Source organism: Hippoglossus hippoglossus, chromosome 16, assembly GCF_009819705.1.
Source record: "Hippoglossus hippoglossus isolate fHipHip1 chromosome 16, fHipHip1.pri, whole genome shotgun sequence".
Taxonomy (NCBI): Eukaryota; Metazoa; Chordata; class Actinopteri; order Pleuronectiformes; family Pleuronectidae; genus Hippoglossus; species Hippoglossus hippoglossus.
In genome coordinates, this window is record NC_047166.1 from 20,683,296 (window position 1) to 20,707,934 (window position 24,639).

The 24,639-nt window shown below is 40.7% G+C and overlaps 1 protein-coding gene across 3 annotated transcripts in view; it reads right to left on the reverse strand.

The window, feature by feature from the left end:
- ascc3 (activating signal cointegrator 1 complex subunit 3) overlaps positions 1–24,639 on the reverse strand; it is a 129,936-nt gene that overhangs the window by 92,937 nt on the left and 12,360 nt on the right. For all 3 annotated transcript variants that reach the window (XM_034611351.1, XM_034611354.1, XM_034611352.1), the window contains exons 5-8: positions 19,961–20,078; positions 7,684–7,876; positions 6,908–7,043; positions 5,360–5,485 (exon numbers count right to left, since the gene is read on the reverse strand). In XM_034611351.1, the coding sequence (XP_034467242.1) occupies positions 5,360–5,485; positions 6,908–7,043; positions 7,684–7,876; positions 19,961–20,078 (573 nt within the window). The remainder of the gene's footprint in view (positions 1–5,359; positions 5,486–6,907; positions 7,044–7,683; positions 7,877–19,960; positions 20,079–24,639) is intronic.

Genomic DNA, 24,639 nt, shown 5'->3' on the forward strand with positions numbered 1-24,639 from the left:
ACTGTTTTATTTGGTTCCCAGTAATACACCTGCGGACCATGAAGTGAATATGATGAACGGTTCTCGAGATATACAGACAGAGAAGCTTGCTTTAAAGTTAGTTTACACCGACACTTATAAGTTTTAGTTTTATGACACATCAGATTTGCTCTGTTACACCTGGTGTCCAGAGTTTCTGAGACCCAAACACAAAGACTTTTGGAAACAATGATGCACAACTGAGTTTGCTTCCTGATCAGGTCCCACCAGTCACAACACATCCTTCTCAGATTTGTCATGGCTGTATCAGGTGAACCTTTTTCCCTCAAGAAAACAAACACCATCAGGTTCAACTACCCGTGGTAAATGCAACATGGATGACGTTGCTAACCCTTACTGTCAGAAACAGTTCCACCATCATCAACACCAATTCAAACAGAAATCCTTGGTCTGCTTATCTGTGTTTGTAGTATTTTCTGCAACTGACTGCAGAGGAGACCATCTGCCTCCTGTTAACACTGGCACATGGATACCCAGTGTACATGAATGTTCATGTGAGACCTAATCCACAGGTTAACCACTGTGCCTTGGATACAGCTGCAATCACAATTGTCCAAGTACAACCAGAGTTGAAGGGCTAAATAATAATCGAGAATTTTTTTTACAGCAGATATTTTGACTTGGGTTGGATGATGCAAATGCAGTGCACCTCTTCCCTCTGTGCTTTGTTTAACCAGTGCAACATATAGGTTAGTTCCTGTAGGCGAGCCACGACTGAGAGGATAGAGGGACCAGGGCTGGGCAGAGTCTCTCTCAGTGAGAGATAGCAACTATAGCACAACAAGACATGCTCATTTGAAGTCAACAGTCAGCACTCTATCCAGTTTTTCATTTGCTATAAGCAATAGATAATACAATTAAATAAATAAATAAAAAAGTCCAATCCCATTTCCGTCCCGAGGAGGCAGTTAGTCCTCGGGCCCTGATAGACACTTCTTTTCATTAAACTAAACACTATTTGACTCTTAGTGTCTCTGTGGACATCATCTCTGTGCCTGACGGAAGGATGAATGGTCAAATCCTCAAAGACCACTCTGATGAGGATTGAATTTGACAGGCATTGAAGAGACCTCAGCACTCACAAAGCAAACACACACACACACGTATGCACATACATGCACACACACACACACACACACACACACACCTGAGCCAGTATCGTACACTGTGGAAACAACGATGAGCAACAGCATAGATGTGATTAAACCATCCTTTTATCAATTTGTCATGGCACAAGGCACATGCACACACCATCATCTACACTCAGTTCCACACACAAATACACACAGTCACTCCAGCTGAATCTTGTTTATCATTATGTCCATTAGCATGAGTGACAGGAAGGTTAAGTGAGATGAGCAGTTAACACTAGTTCCCTGAAGTGTGACAAAATACTTCTGAGGTTTATGGGGAACGTATTTTAGGGCCTTCATAAACAAAAGGCCAAATTCGGAGAAGAAGTGGTGACCTTTTGCACTGCTGCATCTTCACTAGTGATGATGGATTACAGAGCCTACGTGGGCAGACAGGATGCGAGCAGAGGCTTTCAGAGTAGGTGATGTGTGTGTGGACTCTGTGCTGGAGTATACTTTGTCCTCCAGCCATACCTCTTCCCCAAGGGCTGGAACAGAGAGAGCCCCTGCTTTTTTTGCCCGCTGCCATCTAATACAGCCCAGTGGTGGCTGGGTAATGCCTGCTGGAGGCCAGCGGGAATGGAGGCACCATGAGTGTGGTTTTTTCAGTCAAGGTGTCAGTCAGACTGACGGGTCATTGTGCCAGCTGACAGTTGGCTGAGATCTACAGCGCTTCTATTAAGAAGAAACATCACTCACTGACCATTGCGGCCACACTTCAGTGAGGAGGAGGATGGTGTGGACTATATATACACATCAGCTCACCTGGCCACATAGCAGACATGCAGGCAAGTCCTGTTGTTCATACAGATGTATTTTCAAAATGTAGTCATGACATGTAGAGCTGGGAAAGTAATCAGTTGCTTGAGTTAGAGTCACAGTGTTTTATCAGACCTCAAACCTGGAAGTCACTTTGTCTAAATCACAGTGAGACCCTTGAATCAGTTTGGGTTTAACTTTTAAACATGGCAGTCTTATACATAAATAACAATAAAAAAAGAAATCTGTCAGAGATGATTAATTTGCAATTTGTTGTCTGAGATACAACATGACATGCAAAATTACAGATCTTTACATTAACAGGTCCAAAACCGAGGTGAATTCCATGAACACAAAACAGCAACAGTTTAGATAAACAGTAAGCTCCTCGTGGACAACTCCACAAAGCACGAGGTCGGATTCACAAACTCTGAAACATCTAAATGTGTAAGCAACACAGACTAAAAACAAAGACCAACATACATAGCAGCATATATTTCCACTGAGAATGCCTAACAAGATCACAGAATTGGAACTGTGCAGAAAAATGAAAAGCAAGAACATCACTAAAACAAGCCAGAGGTGACTGTGATGGCTGGGCCAGGTGCTTTGAACGGAGGCATATCATTTCAGCAAGGCTGCTCTGATTCCCCCAAGACAAAAGACAGCCTTGAAGACCAAAAGCTGTGACTGATGAGCGAGCCAAGAGGAACCTAATGTGGGCTGAAACTCAACATGTTGCCAAGGATATTATAAACTATATTATATTTATATATTGCATCCTGGCCTTTGTGAAAGCTACCTCTCAGCTTTAAAGGACTAGTTAAACATTTTGGTAAACATGCTCATTTGAAAATTGGTTTGACTCTCTTATTTGGACGCTCGGCTCAGCATAAAGACTGAAATAGCACAGCTCCGTCCAAAATTTAATGTGTCTCTCACTTGTTTAAGTTGAACAATTATAATTTCAACATTAAGAAATGTAAATAGAATTATTTGTTGTTGTATGGGGAGTTAGGTTCTGGGCAGGGCACTATTTCTTGACCTGGATATCTCCAAATCCATTAACTTCTTGCTATATAGTGCACTATTTGGTATAGTATATGAAAATTACTATATGCCCTCTGTAGAGAAGTATCCAACAAAGCAACACTATAAGTATTATACAACCAATGGCTACAAACAAAGTACCATATACCATCATGGCAGAAATAAATGAGAGAGAGCAGCAAGAAGCCATGTACTAATTATACTCGGCTGAGTAATTGTCCATTTAACTTTAGAACGCTCACCTCCCTATCATATAGTCAGTGTTCAGTAATAAACATGTGAATGTGAACTTAATTGTGTATGCATTACACACCACACGGCTAGAAACCCAGATCGCTTACGTTAGCTTGGCTTTGTTTGTACAGTATTTGCCATTGGCAGCTCTGCTAGATTAAAACTCATTCATGAGCCAAAACCAAATTACATTGCAATGTCATAAATATTAAATATGGACTTATGTTTTATTTATTATCTTTAGCAATAAATGTCAATGTGGCAAGTTTAATTTGCCCGAGTTTACCTCCACAGCCTGGGAGTGAGACACATTTTTAAATTCTTGTGAATTGCAGCAACTTGAAATTTTACAATTCTTTTTTTATAACAAAGAAAAATGTAGACAATCTACAGATTAATGATCAGAGGTGGGGTTCTCTATAAAGTATTTGAAATTATATTGTGATCTACAGCTGTTTTGCTAAATTCCAATGTGTACCGGAGCTCAGGAGGTCAACAGAGTGCAGTGGCTGAAGAGCCAAGGCATCATGGTCTAAACGAGGGAACCCAGCAACGTGTCCAGAAACGGACACTGGTGTTTGTGTACTGCTTGTGTTTTAATAAAGAAAGAGTTTTTTTAATGCCAACTAAAACTGAGCATCTGTACTCAGGGGTTTGATTTTAATTTGACAGCCATCAACACTGGAGATCCAGCTCAACAATCCAAGCCAACAGCTTTGGCTGTGCTGAGCCGATGACCCTGTTTTTCAGCCTGATGATTCTGTTTGCGACCCTGTGGACAATGTAATTTACTGTTGAACTGTGGAAGCCAAATGGTCCGGAGACTACGCAGTAAGATATTCAATTTGCCAGCCAAAACCAGAAATAAAGACGCTCACGATCGAGATCCCAGCCAAAAGTTCCACGGGGGATATTGGTGATAGGGGCCACTGTAGCTCTGGAGAGGGGGAGGTCTGGTCGCAGGTCAATTTGTCCATCAAATTACTAATGTAGCAAAAGTAGCACACATCAGTTGTCCTGTCGAGCAGTTATTCTGTTCCTTCTTCCACAGATTAACAATATTTTAATGACAGGAGGGGTTCTGCATATGTTAAGTAGTAATGAATTACAATGCAAAGTGCTGATGGAAACAATTTCAGTAATATATAGTAATATACATTGTATATGTATGATTTAAGTCAAGCCTTAGCAATATGGACATATGCCTATATGTTTCCAATTATAATATATATATCTATCTTTTTTGAATTTTTACTGATGTTGATCTTAACATCTTATTTATTCGACAACAGTTATGTAATCAATGGTGCAGAGAAAATTATCAGAATTGTGTCCAACATAGTTTTTTCTTTGCCTGGAAGTACTACTCCAATACACTTTGTATAATTCTTTAGATAGTGAGTAGGTAATAGTGTATAGTGAATTATTTTGGATTCAGTGAAGACACTTCTGGTTGCCAGGCAACATCATAGCGACGCATATCTTAGTCTCTTTTTCAATTTCTGAAGTGAATGGTTACTTCTGCCACAATTATTGTCAATGGATCTCAGCACTACAATCGTTTCATAATGAAATGCAGCTTCAAATTAAAAAAGGAAAAAGGAGAGTGTGTCATAATAATGTGTCATCTACTGTTGCCTTTGAGGCTGCAAATCATGAAGGACCTATTCCTCATTTAGACTCACCTTCTCTGACGTCAGAAACATCAATTTAATTAACACATACTGACACAAGGCGCACGAACACACACACTGACACAAGGCGCACAAACACACACACTGACACAAGGCGCACAAACACACACACTGACACAAGGCGCACAAACACACACACTGACACAAGGCGCACAAACACACACACTGACACAAGGCGCACAAACACACACACTGACACAAGGCGCACAAACACACACACTGACACAAGGCGCACAAACACACACACTGACACAAGGCGCACAAACACACACACTGACACAAGGCGCACAAACACACACACTGACACAAGGCGCACGCACACACACACACACACACACACACACACACACACACACACACACACACACACACACACACACACACACACACACACACACACACACACACACACACACACACACACACACACACACACACACACGCTCCTACCTCGTCTAGTTCAGAGATGTAGATCGGCTTCTCTTCAAAGCCGATAGGCATGGCCTCGCTGGGGGGGATCTCCACCTGTTCATACATCTTATTGTTCTCTCTGTGGATTCCCTCAGGGAGCAAAATCTGAGTGTCACACACAAAAAAAATATAGAAAAGTTAAATGACCCCTTCGATTCAACAAACTTGGACTTTAGAGCACACTCAGAAACTTGGTGGAACATTCAAACAAAATAGCCATCTCACTTTTCTTTGGATTTTCACAAATGGTTCATGCTTGCTTAAGAATATGAAACAGATCAATGAGACTTTTCCTACAAATGCAAAAACTCTGATCCATTGCATTATAATAACCCAATTAAATAGAACACAGTGAAATAACTGATCATACTGTATTAAATTATATAATAAATCATACAAAAAGTTCAATAACACAATAAATAAGGTTTACATGAAACGTTTTTGGCACATTTAATATGATTTAGTGAAATTGATTCAGAAATGTGATTCATGGCATGGATGGAACTGCATTTTGTGGTATTTTAGGCGATTCGGTGTATATTAGTAAACAGGGAGGGATTATATGGACAAGCATCAGTTCATAGCAAAAAAGACTGTCAATGTTTTGTCTCAGAGAAGAGCATCATCCACAGCTTGAGTTTGGCAGCGGGACTGTGAAACTAATTAAAATCTAAACAATGAGATTACATGTACGACCTTTACATGATATGTACGTTATAGACAACCAAACTTGTTTTGCGACTAAATTAACTTTTAAATTCAATTAATTAAGCTAAAGCCCACGACACATTTCACGCACTGTGGATTTGATTTGATTATGGGCTGCACCAAACCAAACATGATAATTGTTGGTGAAATCTTTGAGCCTCAGACACAATAATGCAAAATTACATGTGGCATTTTTGAATAAAGTAACGAAAGCTTTGTCATTGTAGTCACAAAACTGATATCCTACTGTATGATATCAAGATTGTGTAAGTCCCATCTCTCACAGTGTGACATGACTGATGTTATCACGCGGTGTCTAGGGCCCTTAAGGGTATCGAGGTGGGATCATCCTCGCAGCCGAGATAAATCAACTGCCTTCCTCTGAAGTCGTCAAAAGATTCAGAGGATAAGGAGAATCCTGCATCACTCCAACCAAAGAGATTTCTCTTTCTGAACATTTCAATCTAACTGAAAATGGAGGAATCTCTGTCTGTCTGTAGTTCCATTATCTGAAGAACTGCTCAGCGGATCTACTTCACACTTGGTGGATGGATCGCGTGGTATACAAATTGGAGGGCACAGATCTGAGAGCGTGACTTACAAAACCATGTGCACAGATTTCTCACATTTACACTTGGATCTATTCTCCCTCTGCTGGCCTCGGGGGGGGGGCTCGGTTCCTCTGTACTTTGGATATGTCACCGGGAAATTTTGCGAGCCGAGATTTAACCAACGCAGGCCAAGCATAGTGGCGTTGGATAATAAGAAGAGTTAAAAACTGGACACTGCACAAACAACAAACTCATTATCCAGTCTCACCCTGGCTCCTCCAACAAATGCAGGCATATTTGTGGCCTCCGTGTAGACGTCGTAGACGTTGGGATACTGAATTCGTTGGTACACTCTTTCTCTGCCTAGTACAGGCTCACGTCGTGCAGTCAGAAGGGCCTGCTCCCTGTACAAGAAAACACAGGACATGAAATATTCAGATAGGGTAGTTAATGTAAATAAACGGTACATGATGCATAGACAAAGAGGAGGCAGAGGAAAGAAGTGAGCATTTCCAGAGAGAGATAAAGAAAGTTTAAATAAACACCAGTGTTACTTCAACGTGTTCATAATGGACCCAAAATGAAGCCAATGTCACCTCTGCAATCACTGGGATCCAAATGTGAATCCAAATTTTTGTTTTAAAAATAACTAATGCAGTTGAGGGATGATTCAGATGAAGAAGCAAAGATATGAAGCATTATGTTTCTTCCTAAAGTGGCTTACCTCTCTGCTAATCTGTTCCTGCACACTGTGCTGGATTTGGCCATGCTACGTTTTTAATTAAACAGATCACTGCTTTTTTTTCATCCTCTGAAATTAAAGTTTAGGAAAATCCTTCACAAGAAGAGATGTGGCAAGCTGCAGTATCCGTGAGATTTTTTTTTTTTTTCTACTTTTTTAAAGCCAAGTAGTCATGAAAAATGCAGAAGCTTGTTGGTTTTGTTGTGCGGATACCGGAGACCACAGGTGGAGACGGACAGACAGACACAGAGAACAAGGAGGAGGAAAAAAGGACAGAGGAAACGTGTGGAGGGATGATATACCGGTGGGCTCTCATCTCTCTGGGGTCGAAGGGCATAAAAGCATCCGAGATGTCGCCATCGTCTGTTCCTTTGCCTTTCTTCCTCTCTCTCTTCTCCTCCCTGCGGTAATTCTTCATCATCTGTTTTTCCTGCTCCGACTGGATGGTCACCTGGCACCCGTAGATAGGCTTCATTTCCCCTTTTTGGCTCAGATCTGGAGGAAACACAAGCATCTTGTAAATAAAAGCTTTAAAAAAGTTTTCCTGGACTGGATTTAACTATTTCATGGAGTATATGAGAATATATCCATTTTTCATATGGATACTATGAATATCAATGCGCCTGACTTCAAAATACTACAATGAAAAAGGATGTCCTGTGTATGATAGCGTATGCTTGTAACAATATGCAAGTGACAAGCGTATAAGTAAAGTTATGGCATACAATCGAAACAGTAAAGCAAAAATCCTGTAATTAACATCAATGCAAAACTAAAAATCTGTATCTTGAGTCCACAGCAATTAAAATATTTAATAAAGACTGAGAAAACAGAAACACTCTGTTGGGACAGTAACGAGTTATGAGAACTTTAAGTGGTTTAACAGTATGTGTATTAATCAGAAAATGATTAATTATCATACACAGTAGTTCAGTAACATGCTCCAACTGAACTGCTTGTCCGATAACTTCAGAAACACTGTTGCCTCACAACTGTCTGACACTGGACGAGGGGAGTGTGTGAGTGTGACTGTTTCTGTAACATTCCAACAAATCAACAATCTGACATTCATAACCACGTAAGTATGAATGTCAGCTGTGCTAATGTGAGTGAGAATCGTGTAACTTCCTTTTTCTCTGTTAACGTGCAGAAATGGATTCACAAGAGGTAAATAATAAGTTTGTGAATAATTCAGTCAAAATAATTCATAAGCGCCTGAATTACTCATTTGACACTCATTTCTTTGTTTTCCCTGTGACACCTGCCATGAATCATACTTAAAGGTATAGATGATTTTACTTGGAGTATTTTTAACATCCTCAGCCTCTGAAGTGAGCAGCTTTTATCTCTGGATGAACAGTTCTGATGACATTGAGACAACATGAGGACAGACAGCGTTAGTAAAAACTGATTCATACATCTGCGGTCATCTTGATAGCCCCCTGATGTCAGGTGCACGTGGCAGTGCAGGGGTTAATGTTCCCTATTGCAGTCTACCTGTTTGAGGCACAACAGCTCAATAAAAGGCAGAATTGCTCTTGAAAACAGATGAGATCTGATGATTGTACCACGGCTCGGGCTGATTGACTGAATGATTTCTTCTTTATCTCACCTAGCAGCTAAACCTGCCGTCGCAACAGCCTCCCTCTCATTCTCCCCCCTCCCTTCCTGTTACTCTTAGCTTCCCTCCCATTACCCAACTCCCAACCCTTTAACTCTGTCACCCTCTATACACCAATTCTTCTGTCTAAATCATTCCCGATCCTATACTTTCCCTCTCTCTGGGAGCCATTACGCCTTGTTATGTGTCTCAAACTGCGACTGGCTCCAAATAACCAGGATTCATATTTCCACAGACGATCACGATGCCATAATCACTGAAGAGCATTGCCAAGATAGTTTGAAATCATCTTGGAAACAGGCAAAATCTGTTTTCACAAAAAAACTGTTTTTAAAATTGTCACATTTTCAAAAAAGTCTTTCTCAAAGTCAACATATAGTAGAGTCTTTAACTATGAAACCACAATAACCACAAGATCCTCAATTTCTGTCCTCAGGGCCTATTATGAAATATAAGACACACAAACAAAGCTAAACTAGTATTTTTTGTTGTTTGAGATCACTGCTGAATTTGATACAAGGAAAGACTCATCAGCATCACTACCATTTGACATCAGACACGTCACCACTGTTCCAGCAATCGCATCAGAGAAGTTAGTGTGGTACATTAAGTAAAATAATAAGGTTAAGATCATTTATATAGCACCTCTACAGATTCTAAATCACAAAGGGCTGTATGTCACGAAAAAGTAAAATAGGAAAAAACAATAAACAATAGCAAAGATTAAAACTGCAAGCAATAGTTCAAATTACAACAACCAACAAATGCAGACAGACACAAAACAAGTACAAAACATGATATATGTGTTCAATAATTTAGTATGGCCGACAAAGGGTGTAATAAATATTGAAATGGCCTTTTGATTGATTTGAAACAAGGTTCCTCAACCCTGAGTTAATAGGACCATCACCTTGAGTGTGTGTGTGTGTGTGTGTGTGTGTGTGTGTGTGTGTGTGTGTGTGTGTGTGTGTGTGTGTGTGTGTGTGTGTGTATCTGTCTGCAGGTCTCACTCGCTCCCTCAGATTTATTTACTCATTAGTCGAGCATGTCACCATTCAGGATCACTTCAGCCCACATTAATGCTTGGATAAGAACCAAAATGAACACAGTAAGTGGACTACTTGATTACTACGAGTGAATTATTTAAACAGCATTTATATAGAAACGATTCTGTGTCAAGCTTTTGTGCATCTCAATTAATCACAGAAATCATTTGACCTCAGTCCAGTCCATCTAAGAAATTTACTACCATCGCTTCGATCGCTAAAACTCAATTATTTGTTTAATTCATTTTAAATACATAAACCTAAAACTTTAACTTAAGGTTGTACTAATGTGACCATTAGTACATAATAAATGGTCAATCAATGACATAACCAATGCATAAAAAAACAGTGGGATTTAATTGATCCATTATATCTATATAATGGCTGTTTAATGTTTTTGGGATGTACCATATGGCGTCATCAGTGGTCGCCCTGTGTAGGTATTTATCATAAGCACTGTGAACATTCAGTACAGTTACACACTGTGTGAGACTTTCTGTAAGATGAGGAAATGACACCAAGACTAGAAAGTGTACAAATGCACAAATACGCACATTTAGCCATAATTCAGCTGCATGACTATGAAAACTCCAATGCTAATGAAATATCTCTGCTATCATAATGTCCGTCTGCTCTTACAGTGGTTTAATAATTTTAAAATATAACTCTCAGCCACAATTCCTACAGATGTGGAGAAAATGTAATTGTTTAAAGAACAATTAATCCAGAAATTATATATTATTAAGTATGGTAGACTTTTAACTGAGCGCCTTATTGTCATGTGTGCTGAGCATTGAGGATGATGCAACACTTCCTGCATCGACTGAGTTCTTCTCTGTGTTGGTTGTCAGACTCTCAACTGTGAGCGGAGCTTTTATTTGAGAAGCAGAGAAAAGCCTCCAATCATCACGATCAGGGAAATTGTCTAAATGCTTGTCAGAGAAACGCTGGCATCATCTTGTTGAATTCACGACAGAACCATTTGCCATCAAGACTGCGAAACCGATTTACCTCCGCTTCCTGCAGACAGTCCTCAACACCAACTGTACTGCACTTGAACAGAAAAAGGAATATACCTAATGAGCCATTCAAAGGCACTTGCACACACAAACACAGACACTCAATGGGAGGCGATTTCTTCCAGGGTGGAGCTGTCAGCGCCCCACAGGGCTCCACCTCTCAGTTTGTCTCCCTGCGGCATTAGAGAAGTGAGATGGACTTTGACAATGGATTTCCTAACACCAGACATGCAAGAGTAAAGTGAAGTAAACAAACAGAAGTTATGTTGAAGTTGAGTTACTTTAACAGTGAAAGTAAAGTTAAAGTTGTTATGTGGAAAGTGTACATGGAAACATTACCTATATATTCCTAACAGCTTATATTAGCATCACCCATAGAAGCCAGGGATTGTGTGTTTCTCTTATTCAAAAATTTTATATTTCTGTTTACTGCTTTTTTATCATCTGAACATGTTTTCTCAATCTTACGTATTTTAATTTTCAATAAATTCAATAATCCGTTATTTTTCATAATTCATCCTTTAGTCCACAAATCATCAGACGACAGTGAAAAGTGCCCATGCCCTTGATCTTGAACACCTCTTGATTTCCAGTGATTTAACTTTACAATGAAGAACAGGTGAACTCTAAGGTTTCATATCACGGATATGCTGCATGTGGTCAGATGAAAATCATGCCTTTAAATTCCAACCAAGGAGGGCAAATATTACCACTTTACAGCTTGGTATGAACTTAGTCTTGAGGCTAATGTCTATATGCTGTCCAGAAAACAATCCAAAATCCCAGAATATTCTGCTTATTGTCATAGAAGACAAAGAAAATCGACAAACATTTACATTTAAAAAGCTAAAAGCAGAGAATAAATGGCAGTTACAAAACGAAGCTGACCTAAACAATGAATGAATAATCAAACTACTTGCAGATAGATGAGTCGATTCATGAACTGATTAGTACACTCTGTATTGGCTCGCTCTGTCCTTCACCATCACATCCTACTTCTTACTGAGTTTGCTCGCCAAAAGCTGATCTGATCGATATCAAACCTGGCTGGATTGTTTGTTTTTGAAAGCACGGTTGTGAGTAACTCAACAGAGTTCATTTATTTTAAACTGTAAACTGCACTTCATCGCTTACTATGGCATAAATGAGAAATAACCCCACGATGATGTCACTGACAACTCCATCGGACTTGACGGGCACTGCACTACTTTCCATCAAATGTAGGTTTGCAGTCAGAGACAGCAGGATTGTAAAGGTTATAACGTTCAGATGACAGACGCTTAAGCACAACTACATACAGTATATTATAATAGATTTTCATTTCAAATATCTCCTGAATTATTATCGAGCGGCAGATGAAAACATTTGGTCTGTGTGGATATGGTGTCTTTTTAACTGTCCATTCCATTTAGCACTGCCTCTATCATCCATATAAATGTGAAGAGGAGCCACTTTGATCAACATGCAAGTGCCAAGCTGCTAACTGCAATTTAAAAGCTAATCAGCAAGAGACAGGCATTCCCACTAAATCCCACTCTTCCTGATGGCATGCAAATAGTGGAAAATTTAATCAGCCTTTTTTAACCCCCTCTGACTTCACCCTCAGTTGTCAAGGCAACACTAATCTCATACGCTGTCTGGCAAGTGAAATTTTCAACACCGATCCAAACTTCTTCACAATGGGAATAAAATCAGGTTTAGTTATGGGTGTGACCAGAGCCAAACCTTGTTTTCTTTGGGGCAAAAGATTAAAAACAATTCACATAAAGGTGAGTATTTTAAATAGACACATACATTTGTCCAGTTGTGTCAGGTCCATCAAACCTGTCATCTTGCCAGGTTAGAATATTAAGGTACTGAGGGAGATCAGATCTAAATCCAGTTCCTGTGTATTCAGAAACACATGACCGTCTGAACTGTAATTTGTCTTCTAACGTCCAGCAGCTGAAATTGAGCATCAGCCCAGAAACGTTTACTGATTTTGTTCATTTTACAGTCTGAAAATTATTTCTTTTTAATCAACTTACTCACTGCTAAGAAACCATTGCCAGTTTCTTAAAGGATGACCCCATATTCTACTTCTAAGAAATTTGTTATTTGGTGCCACCCACGTACGAGTTATTCTCACATTGTCAAAAAGCAGAGTATTATCTGTATTTCCTTAAGATTGAGTGGATATCTAAACCTAAGAAGACTGTATAGGACACTATACAAACTCAGGTTAATCGACAAGAAAAAACAAATCAGACGATTCCGCAACAACACTGGATCAAAATGACAAAGCATTTGTGTAAAGTTGGTAACATGTAGAAAACACATGAGTCGTTCTCAGGATTGAATTTCAGAGAATCGCCACACAGAGGTCTGGACATTCTCTGGAGTTTACATCTCACATATGAAGAACGCAGCAGGAGATTCTTTGGTCAGACACGTTTACAACAACAGACAAATCTGGAGTTTTCAAGTGAGGGCACGACTGCAGCAGAAAGGACGTAACTTTCAGGAAGTCAATGACTTTGTGGTATTTAATGTGTATGGCTCTTCTTTTTTCATCCTGAGATATTTGTATTCTTTATGTTGCTTTTTCTTCAGTTTTGCATCTGTCGCATGTTAGAAACATAGTTAACGTGCACACTGGCAAGAATCCTGTGAATCCTCCAGATAATCTCTACTTTGTATTTTCACGCGGGCTCATTCGGACATTATCCAGATTTTTTTAGCGGTCTGGCAAGAGAATTTTTGAGTGAAAAGAATGTCCACAGCACCTGACTGAGACATTTGCGTTGTCACAGACAGCCCCTGCCGATAATTACAGGAGTTTATTCAGTGCAGGTCTAAAAGCAGCAATAGTCACACAAACTATTCAAGACTTAAAGAATAACTTCACCCGGTCCAACAGTTCTGCTTTATTTTAACAACTCTGTGATACAGCCTGCCACTGAGTTGTATGACAAGAGTGAAAAACAGCAGCATTTAACTTCAGGAGGTCAATTACTTGAGTCATACATATAACCCTGTCAACAGAAGGCAGCCATAAAAGCCAGCAGACTAGATGATGAGACTGCTCATCCTCATAAAAAAGTAAGGAAGGACTCTGAAAGTGTTTAAACTAATGGGCCTATCGGTTATTTGAGAGTTTAATAATATAATAGTGATCTGTCTGCCATTTGTAACTAGGGCTGCAGGATATTAGGAACACATGCGATATGCGATAACATTGTTGAATATCGCGATGACGATATGACTTGCGATAAATAACCATAAACAGTTCCTGGCTATGGACGCAGATACCACTGACAGCTCCACAGACTGAGGGAGAAGGCGCACAGCCCGGCCGCAGCGCCGCCAGGTCCGGGGCAGACACCAGGGAGCCATGCACAGCTCCACTAGGTCCACTCACAGTATTGATTTGGGGTCGTTTCATACATGTTTTGACCATGAAAAGGTATACATTTAAAGTTTGCATCAAAACAAACCGAGCGCGCCCCGACATCTCCTCTAGCTCTCCATACATTTACTAAGTTTACAAAGTCTGTTGTTTTTACCCAGACTGAATTTACACATGTGTTCGACACAGTGTGTTTGTGCGTGTGTGTGTGTGAGAGTGAGTGAGTGAGAGAGAGAGCGAGAGGAAAAGAGGGAGCAGGGCGGCTGGTGAATGCGCTGCTCTGATGAAACATTTAACTAAAATAAAGTAAAGCATCGATCATTATGTGATGATCAGTGTTGATATTGTGGGTTCATTTCAAACAAATCAACATTTAACTGTAGCGATCAGAGAAGTCAGCTGACTCTGAGAGAGAGAAACAGAGAGAAACACACAGAGAGAGAAAGCAGCTGAGTAAGTGTGTGTGTGTGTGTGTGTGTGTGTGTGTGTGTGTGTGTGTGTGTGTGTGTGTGTGTGTGTGTGTGCGCGCTGTTATGTTTCCCTCATTTTCTGGGACTATCATAAATAAGCTACACAATTATTTTATATAACCAACCGCACATAGTGATGAATTTGATCACTAGAGGTTTCCACAGTAGAATTTAGCCGGAGGAGGCAGAGCGAGATTTGACCGAGCCGCCTTGCAGTTGTCGGTTCTCTCTCTATACTTTTCTTATTCTCTTTTCCAACAATGATTCATTGACCAATTGATCTTTACAGAGCGTAATTACATGGCACATGAAAAACCATTTATCCCAGTTTAACCCGTCTTTTGCGATACGTATATATCAATATATATGCAGCCTTATTTGGAACCCATATGTTTTTGTACCTGCAACACAGGTGGTCAGAAAATAAATGATTAACTGATTTAATAAATCTAATTAATCACAGCATGACTGGTCTGTTTGTTAGAGCTGGCGTAACACCAACACCAGTGGCTACACTAATTATTTCACTGTCTAATATTAGAAATAATGGCATACTTCAGTGATTTAACCCTCTGTGAATAGTTATTTGTCTGTACTGATCAGCTCATGTATTTTCACAAACCCTGTTTTAAAATCTATATTTAGGACCTGTGAATTTCAAATGACTCCAAAAACTCAACTGCAGGATGATTCTGTGTGACTTTAAATAGTTGCTGGGATTATTCTGACAAAGCAGGCGCTCTCTCCTCTAATCTTCAGCCGCTCCTTGATGCCTACCTTGCATATGGATCAGAGAACAGCTCCGGCAATGATAAATTATCCAACCTTATCTTTCCAGCAATATATTCCCCTACTTATTGCTTCTCTCTGCACAATAAGGAGGCGAAAACAAGAAGAGGAGTCAGCCTCCTCAGGACAGAGGAAACAGGAGGTCGAGACACAATGCTGGCTCAGGAAGGAAGACGACATGTGAAATTTAAAAAAAAATAGCAGGCCGGTGCTAGGAGGGCTGCTTTAGTACAACTCACTATCAAGCCTCCTAAAGTACAATCTCATACAAAATCAATGAATTTAGCTTTAAGCCACCCAGAGTGCCAGATTAACTACAGCAAAAGCCAGTGTAAACCTATTCCACACAAGAGCCTGAGCTTATTTGGCCTTAGCAACACCATGCACATGTCAGCCTTTTTCTCTATTAGTATGGCGTGGTATTCGATTATTTCTCTTATTCATGAGAGGTCTTGAAGCAGGAACAGAAATAGAGAGCCTGCCCACAAGGGAAGCATTAGTCTGGTCTTCATCGCTCCAGGTAGATGGCATAAAGGACGTGAAAGAAATAATGAAGAAGTGGGTTGAAGTAAAGGGCCAATCTTTAGGTAATAGCCTTTCAGTGGATTGAGACATTTCGGTAGCATGTAGAAAACATGAGCGGTACACGGCTCCTACAGCATACTGACAGTGATGGGCAGCTGGGTGGTATTAAATAGACAGCATCGCTAAATGTTAATTTAACAATTTTTTCATGTCTTTCTTGTCCAAGTGTTATTAAGGGCTTGAGTATTGACGAGTCAGCAAAGAAAAATAAATCACTCACAAACATGTAATTGATTACTTTAAGACATAAGCATATTGCTAATGTCTGAGTGTGCTGTGAGAAACATTATTAAAAACTGTTATAAGTGTTTATATTAATATTGTAATAACAATATCAATGATAATATTGTCATAGTGATCCAAAATTATATGAAAATGCATATTTTCACAATGCACAATGGCCAGTATCTGTATGCAGTATTCACATCTGCTGATCTGACCAATGCTTCTTAAAAAACAAGAAAAGCTGATTTGCATAAAGCTGGGAGGGGTTATCTACAAAGTCATTTCAAAGAGTTTGGATATTCATCAGTCCCCATTTAGACCAAGTGTCTATAAATGGAAATTATTTATTTCTGAGTTCTGACTCCAAAAGCACGATGCAAAATGCTCAGTGAGATAAAAAGAAGCCCAGAGTGGCAGAAAAAGCATTAAAATAATAATTGGAGCTGGTAAACATCTCTCATGAGTCCACCATACACAATTCATGGTGCATGGTTGCATGGAGCATGGTGTCAAAAGCAAGAACATAGAGGAAGCCACTGCTCTCCATCTTCAGTTTGCCGAAGAGCACCTTGATGTTCCACAACATGACAGGGAAACACTATGGTGTGGTTGACTGAATCAAAGGTTCATCTTTCAGTGTAAAGCATTACTCAGTGTATCAGCACTATTCATTTGTTTATGTACAGTCTGGACAGTAACACAATCTGAAATAAAATAATGGATAATACATGGTAGTTCTGAATTTCAGCTTTAAAGGGGACATAGCATGCAAATTCCACTTTGTTAGTGCTTCTACAGGTTAATGTGGGTATCTGGCATGTCTACCAACCCAAAAACTCTGGGGAAAAAACACTCGCGCGTTTTGTTATAGTTCCTCTAAGTCAGAAACGTCATGCTTGAGCGACTCGATTGCGCTTCCTGGGTATTGTGTCGTAACAAGGAACTGGAAGTCTCCCTACATGGTCTTGGCCCACCCCGTCCCCCCCCGTCCCCCCACACTCGTTACTTCCGGGTTTACACCGGAGGCAGCGAGGCTGCGCAGCGCCGTTCCCAAGCACGCAGCCGCCTGGCTGTTCACACGGGACGAGCATTTCTCCGCTGGTCAGCCCGCGATTCACTCACATGTGGCATTTGTCTGGATCGTTGGGACTGGGAGGCTGCAGCAGCTGCTCGGGAGCGACCGCTCGCTCTCCCGTGCGTGAGCTGGAATTTGTGTCAGCGCCACACAGCCAGCAGTGTGGAAGACTTCCGCAGTGTTCAGCGCTACTGTAACCCCCGAACCCCGACATTCAACGGGTACAACAACAAGCGGAGAAAGCAGAATCGCGGGCTGACCTTATATATACAGTCTATGGGGCTGACCAGCGCGGAGAAATGCTCGTCCCGTGTGAACAGCCAGGCGGCTGCGCGCTTGGGAACGGCGCTGCGCTGCCTCGCAGCGGTCTTCCACACTGCCAGCTGTGTGGAAGACTTCCGCAGTGTTCAGCTCTACTGTACGCCGGGTTACAGTAGTTACGCCGGGGTACAGTAGTTACGCCGGGGTACACCGGACGCGGAAGCGCCGCTGCGAGGCAGCGCAGCGCCGTTCTCCAGCACGCAGCCGCCTGGCTGTTCACACGGGACGAGCATTTCTCCGCTGGTCAGCCCCATAGACTGTGTATATATAAGGTCAGCCCGCGATTCTGCTTTCTCCGCTTGTTGTTGTACCCGTTGAATGTCGGGGTTCGGGGGTAAATGATGGTCTTCATAGCCCCCCCCCCCACCTCTCTTTCTCTCTCTGTCTGTCTGCTTGTGTGCTTGTAGTGGATGGGCAGAGGGGGACATTTAATTATGTGATTGGGAAAATTAAAACTCCAGGACAACAAGGGGAATACAAAGTATGGGATGCATATTTGATAATTTATATCATATAAAATATGTAATTTATATCGTTTAAAATCATGGGGGGGGGGGGGGAGGGGGGAGCTGGCTCATTAGCATTTAAAGGAACAGGCTCTCAAAACAGGTCACTCTGTGGAGGGCTGTTTTATACAGGGTAAAAAGGGTGCTGTTTTATATGATCCTTGTGGTATTTTGACCAAAGTATGTTACAGACATTTCATTAAGACCCCAAGGAACCATATCAACTTGTGGTAAAATGGGCATGCTATGTCCCCTTTAAATAGTTTGGAGGACAAAGCTTTATTTAGGTTTATAGTTTTGTGAAAAATTCTTGACTCGGACATAGATATCACCAGTATCTTTCCAGGTGATTCTCTGCTACAGCTTCACTGCAGCGTTCTTCAGCTGCTGTTGGTTATTGGTTATCTGCCTGTAGTCTTATTGTTACTGAGTGCACTTCAGCTCAATCGGACTCGGATCAGGCGAACGACTGTCCAGAATTTTCTAGCTCTTCATCCTGAAAACATGAGTTGCTTTATCCATATGGATAGAAGCCGTTTGTCCCAATGGATGATAAAATGCCGTCCTGTGAGTTTTGATGTGTTTGGCTGAATCTGAGCTCAGAATGCTCCTGCATACATCAATCAAACCAGTGTGCCAGTTCCATTGGCAGCCCTACACTGTAGACCCAGGCAATTATAAAAACACATTTGACAGATGAAGTGGTGGCTTTGGGTCATGAGCTGTTCCTTTTTCTCTACACTTTCCTGTTTCGTTCAGACAGAGGGTGATATTTGTCTCATCAGTCCATTAAACTTTGTTCTGGAATTATCTGGTTTCTTTTTGTGTGCTTTTTTAAAACTGTACCCTGACATTTCTTTTTTTAATGCTGACAAAATTTGCATTATGTGGTGAATCCTTTGGTTTTTTTCATTAAGGAGGAAACATGTACACCAACATCATGGGGAGTATTTTTTACTTTACTCCAAGAAAGTGTTTCCACTCATCCACACGATGACCCCTTGGTCTAACACGTCATTTTCTGGTCTTTCTGTGTATACCTGCTTTTTAAAAAATGTACCAAACCAACTACCTTTTATATCTCTGATAGATTTTAATATCATCCTCACTCAACTCCACCACAGTGTAAATGGTAACAATCAACTCTCAGATCAGATCTGAGCTCTTTGTGCATACTTAATGTTGAAACGACACACAGATGCTCAGGAGCAGCTAAGTGTCCAATTACATTGGCACAATTCAGATTTGGGCACTATGTGTTTAAAGGGCTCTGTCTCTCTCTCTGACACACACACACACAGATCTTTAAATGAGTCTTCCACCAAATTAAAGTTGAGAGTTGTGTCCAATATTATATTTCACATTGTATCTGCTTAGGCACATTGACTGAACAACAATAAAATGTGCAACTGTCCTAATACTTGTGGTCTGGACTGTAAATTAATATCTGGTAATCATGACTATTTCATGTAGTTGATACGAGTGGAATTTGTGTTACCACGGAGATGACCTGGTTGCTATGGTGCTGTCTCACCTGGTGGGAAGCCAATCCTATCGGATGGGAGAGTGAGGAGGGAGTCGACGATGGCCATCCTTCGCTGGAGGAGGGTGGAGATCATCTCCAGCCCATCTGGTCCCAGCAGCTCGAACAGCTGGAGCGGGAGAGAGGAAGGGGCGACCATAAGTCAATACAGTCATCTCCAGCATCTACATACCACGGCACACTCATCCAAACGTGCATTCACATCCTATGGCTCACCAACACACGCAAATACGCTGCTACTGCCAAGGCTGAGCACCTGGTAATTACCATCCGCCTGGTACAGAATATGCTCTGCCACTTAGCCTCCCAAATATAGCCACCTGGCACTTAGCAAGTGATGGAAAAACAACAGCAAGAATTCCTGTGAACGGCAGCGGCACACAAATAAAAGCATAGCAGAGACAGGGCTGCACAGTGATTAATCAATATCACAGAGAGACAGAACAGAAAAGATGATAAAGTTTGTCGTTTCTAATTGGAAAGCCGAAGACGTGAAGGCCTGTAAAACAATGCTGTATTTTCGCCCTCGTTCAGGATTGGTTTCAGCATGCAGGTATGGCTTGCTCTTTCAGTCTGACCTCCCTTGGGAAGGCAACAGTCAGCACAGTGGGGAACTAAAACAACAGAGGTACTTTGATGTCAGGTCAGCCATCTTCTTTGTTGGGGTTATCTTTGTTTCCCTCTGAGGCCCCGTCTATATGGTTTCAAAACTTCTATGGGTTTGTGCGAACGTCTATGTTTTATTAGAGTTGTGGGTACTGTAGGAGTGGGTGAGTGGAGGTGGTGGGGGGTACACCTGCTCCTGCTCAAAGCAATATATATATATTTTTTTACTCTCATGAATTCTGTCCTTGGAGTTGACTATTAGCTGTGAGCTCTGTTGGGTTTGAGAGGCAGAGTTTCTCCTTCAGATGGATCCTGTTCAGTCTCGTTGTGGAGCAGCAGCTGTGTGAAATCTCTGGAAGGGTATCTGTTCTCTGCTCCTGTATCGCTGATAATAGATTCAGCTTTTTCTCCGGCGAATTTAAACCAACTCATTATTGGACGTGTGTCAAACATGGGGAGGACTGCACCTCTGAGACCAATTCAACGTGAACTCCAATTTGGGAATATATTCAGTCAGTAATTCTGCGCTGTTAGATTCATGATATGCTAATAAACAGAGCCACACAAAGAGTACTACAAAATATACAGAATAAAAACAGATTTCCTTCCAACATTTCTTGGCCTTAGTTTATGAACAGAACTATTTGGCATGAAAATATTTAGTTTCAGGTGTAAAAAACACTGCACATTAACCTGGAAGACTATAAATACTTAAGGAACCACATTCTGACAGTATACATATATATATGAATAACCTTTTCAAACAGTGCGTTAATTATTAATAATGGGCTTCTTCTGCTGCTGATTAAACAGCCGACTACTGTTAAATCTGAATGTCACAATATTTCAGGAGTTGGGGCAGAAACCTTAGTCGGCACTGCGATGAACTTGATGCTATTAGGAAAATGTAATCACAACACTGTGGAGCATCTCTGAGAAGTAATCGTCTTATTTTAAATACGAGTTAAAGTCCTTGACCTTCTTTATGGAGTGATATATACAATATATATTAGAATTGTCTGAACTGTTTTAGCTATTAATGTTGATATGACACCATAAAAAAGGTTTGATCAAAATTGAATCTATAACTTCATAACAGAAATAAGTGAATGTTGTTGACAAAAATTACATCAGTGACTGTTAAGATAAGATAGACTTAATGTTTATGATGATGGCTCAAAGATACCTTCAATGCAAAACAGGGTTTGAACCAGTCTTCAGTACTTGTTTTTGATTGTTATTTTGCTAAAGTTGGCACCTGAAAAGTATTGAACTTTAGTCTTAATAAAACACGGTGCAGGGCACACTTGTACACTGTGAGTCACTGAATAAATTAAAGGGTTCAACTTGAACATAGTGGTTTAAAATCATTACAGGTTTTAATAGCTACACTAATCTGGTATCAGCGAACAGTTGAAACACACCTTTTCAATGCACTTATTAGCGGTCTGCACAGGACCACCTTTTGTGCTTGAGTTGTCTTTCGTCAGCACATCAGGTAACTACGATGTGAACTAAGATGTGATGGTGGTAGCTCTCTTAGCGAAGGGAATCCTGCTCCAATAGGCTCCTAATCAGAACCACGAGAGCTGCCTTGCCAATACATTGTATTACAAAACTGCAACCAAACTATACCATCCTGATTCTGGTGCTAAGCAACCGCCACAAAATGTCAGCAATCAGGGGTTACCAATGAGAAATAATAAAGAGCAGGTTCTCTCCATTGTCTGTTTTAATGGCACAGTGTGCAGAGCCTTTAAACTTTAGTGTTGACTTTGGAGTCACAGAGAGGTAGATGCATAGAGAGTCTGCAGGTGCACTCACGCATACACACACAGGGCCTTCTACATCTAAAGATGTCAGTGGGAGAGTTCACTTCCAAATGTCAACTACGTGAGGAACATTGGAACCAACTGTAACCGGCTGAAGTTGTACAATTCTGCCTGTGTGGCGAAGCACATGATAAAATGGGGGGGGGGAGCTCTCGGGAGCTATATGGACAAATAAAAGCCTTGGAGTATAAAGGAGACACAGAATGAAAGCGAGTGAAAATGCAGGGGGACAGAATAATGGAGCCCTTTCTCGATTCATAACTAAATGTAAAGGATGAAAAATAACTGCTGCAAGTTTCAACACGATGAGACACAACAGCTACCAGTGAGCATGTGATCCTGACCTTTATGTAATATTCCCTTTCTGTCTGTTTTCTTTGCTTCACACAGGAAAATGTGAAGGACGATCAAAACAGAAGGGGTAGCCTTGACTATTCAATGCAACCTGAGGTTTCCAGTGACATTTCTCTCTAGCAGTAATTTGACTAATACTGGAGCATCATTTTGGAGCATATGTACATGTTCAAGTCAACATGTTACTGGTATCTGTCCTTCTTTCTGTATTATTTTCTAGAACTTGCAAAGACAGCTAGTATAACAGAAAGGAAAACTGTAAAATTAACCAATACTACAAACCTAAACAACACCACTACTGCTAACTGCTGTTACGGCATAGTGAAAATATCAGTTCATTCTGATTATCAGGGCCACTTATCATTAATTCAAACAACACAGAGGGTTGATAAAAAGATCAAATAAAATTTTAAAAAATCATCAAAACTTAATTTCAGTGTAAGAAATTGGTGCAATTGAATATGCTGTATGTTCAATATTAATAAACGCTGAATAAACAGGCAACCAATGCTCTGTACCAGCAGTGGCTGGGACTCATCAACCTAAGTGATGTCAATCATGACAACAGCGCTTTCACAGTAATGGTAATGTCAACTGATTCTCCACTTCAGGCTTCTGCGTACCCAGTTGAGATTAGACAAACTTTGAATAAACAGGAGAATAGCTGTTGCCGCAGCTAAGTTACTTCAGATCACTTCTACAGTTTCAGAAAGAAAGCTGCAAACATCATTAACACAGATCAAGCAAACAGCTCATTACGAACATGAAGGTTTAGAACAGACACTGCACTTGTCCTCTAAAGTAAGAAAAAAGATGTCCGTATTCTTGAGGGTGCTACGAAATCGTATAAGCTTGACGTGATCTTATGTGTACATGTTGACTTGTTAATATTTCAAAAGAGTCTTGATTACCAATGAAGGTCAAAGGCATGGAGAACGTTGGAAATGTCTAAAAAGGTCTAGAGGTAAAGGCCAAGGACGACTTTGTCAAACAGCCATGACAATATACATCCAGCGTCTGGGTCAAACCCAAAAGGCCTGCTGTTGAAGGTCAAGGTGGCAGAATCAATAGCTGCACCACAGTATTAAATGAACCACTGCAACACAGAAAGTCCAAACATCACCTGAGAAGCCCCCTCAGGTCATTTCCTTTGTCAATTGTACCATTGCAATTTTTTTTGTTAATCATCACAGGACACAGGGCAACACAGGATACCAGCCCAGCAGGCAATTAACCTTTACAAACTGAACTACAGACTAGATCCAATCTAATATGTTTTCATTTAAAAAAAACAATCTCAATCCAGATGAGCATTTTAGCTCTGTATCAGAAATAATCTCTGTCCATAGCAAGTCACCTAAAACACATATCACAAGATTAACTTCTTTGTCCAACTTTACCCACAAAAATTTGTCTTTGGATCTTCACCCATGCTTGCAGCCCAAAAACATACATGCACAAATCCACAATCAAATTCTAAAAGAAAAAAGTAAACGTACACTGAAATTTGGTGTGATTTGGACACAAATAATTTTATATATTAATAAACTTAGAAAATGTCTGAATCATAATTAAATTGCGGTGGGACAAATCAGATAATGCTGGGCCGTTACAGCCGCTGTGTTTAGTTTGAAACGCTGCTGCGGCTGCTGCAACTTTAAAGTTGGATGCAATGGACAGACCACAGTGCTTCCGATACACACAGCATTTTCTCTTGAACTGTAACTACAAGTACTGCGTCAGCCAGTTTAAAGTAGTTTAAGTAGTTATTTCTTCCTCACTGGCTCAGCTGGTCTCTCCCTGCATGTGCCCTCATCATTAGTTGTGGCTTAGTTGGAACCTCTTCTTCGGCTGACCCCATGTACTGACTGAAACACG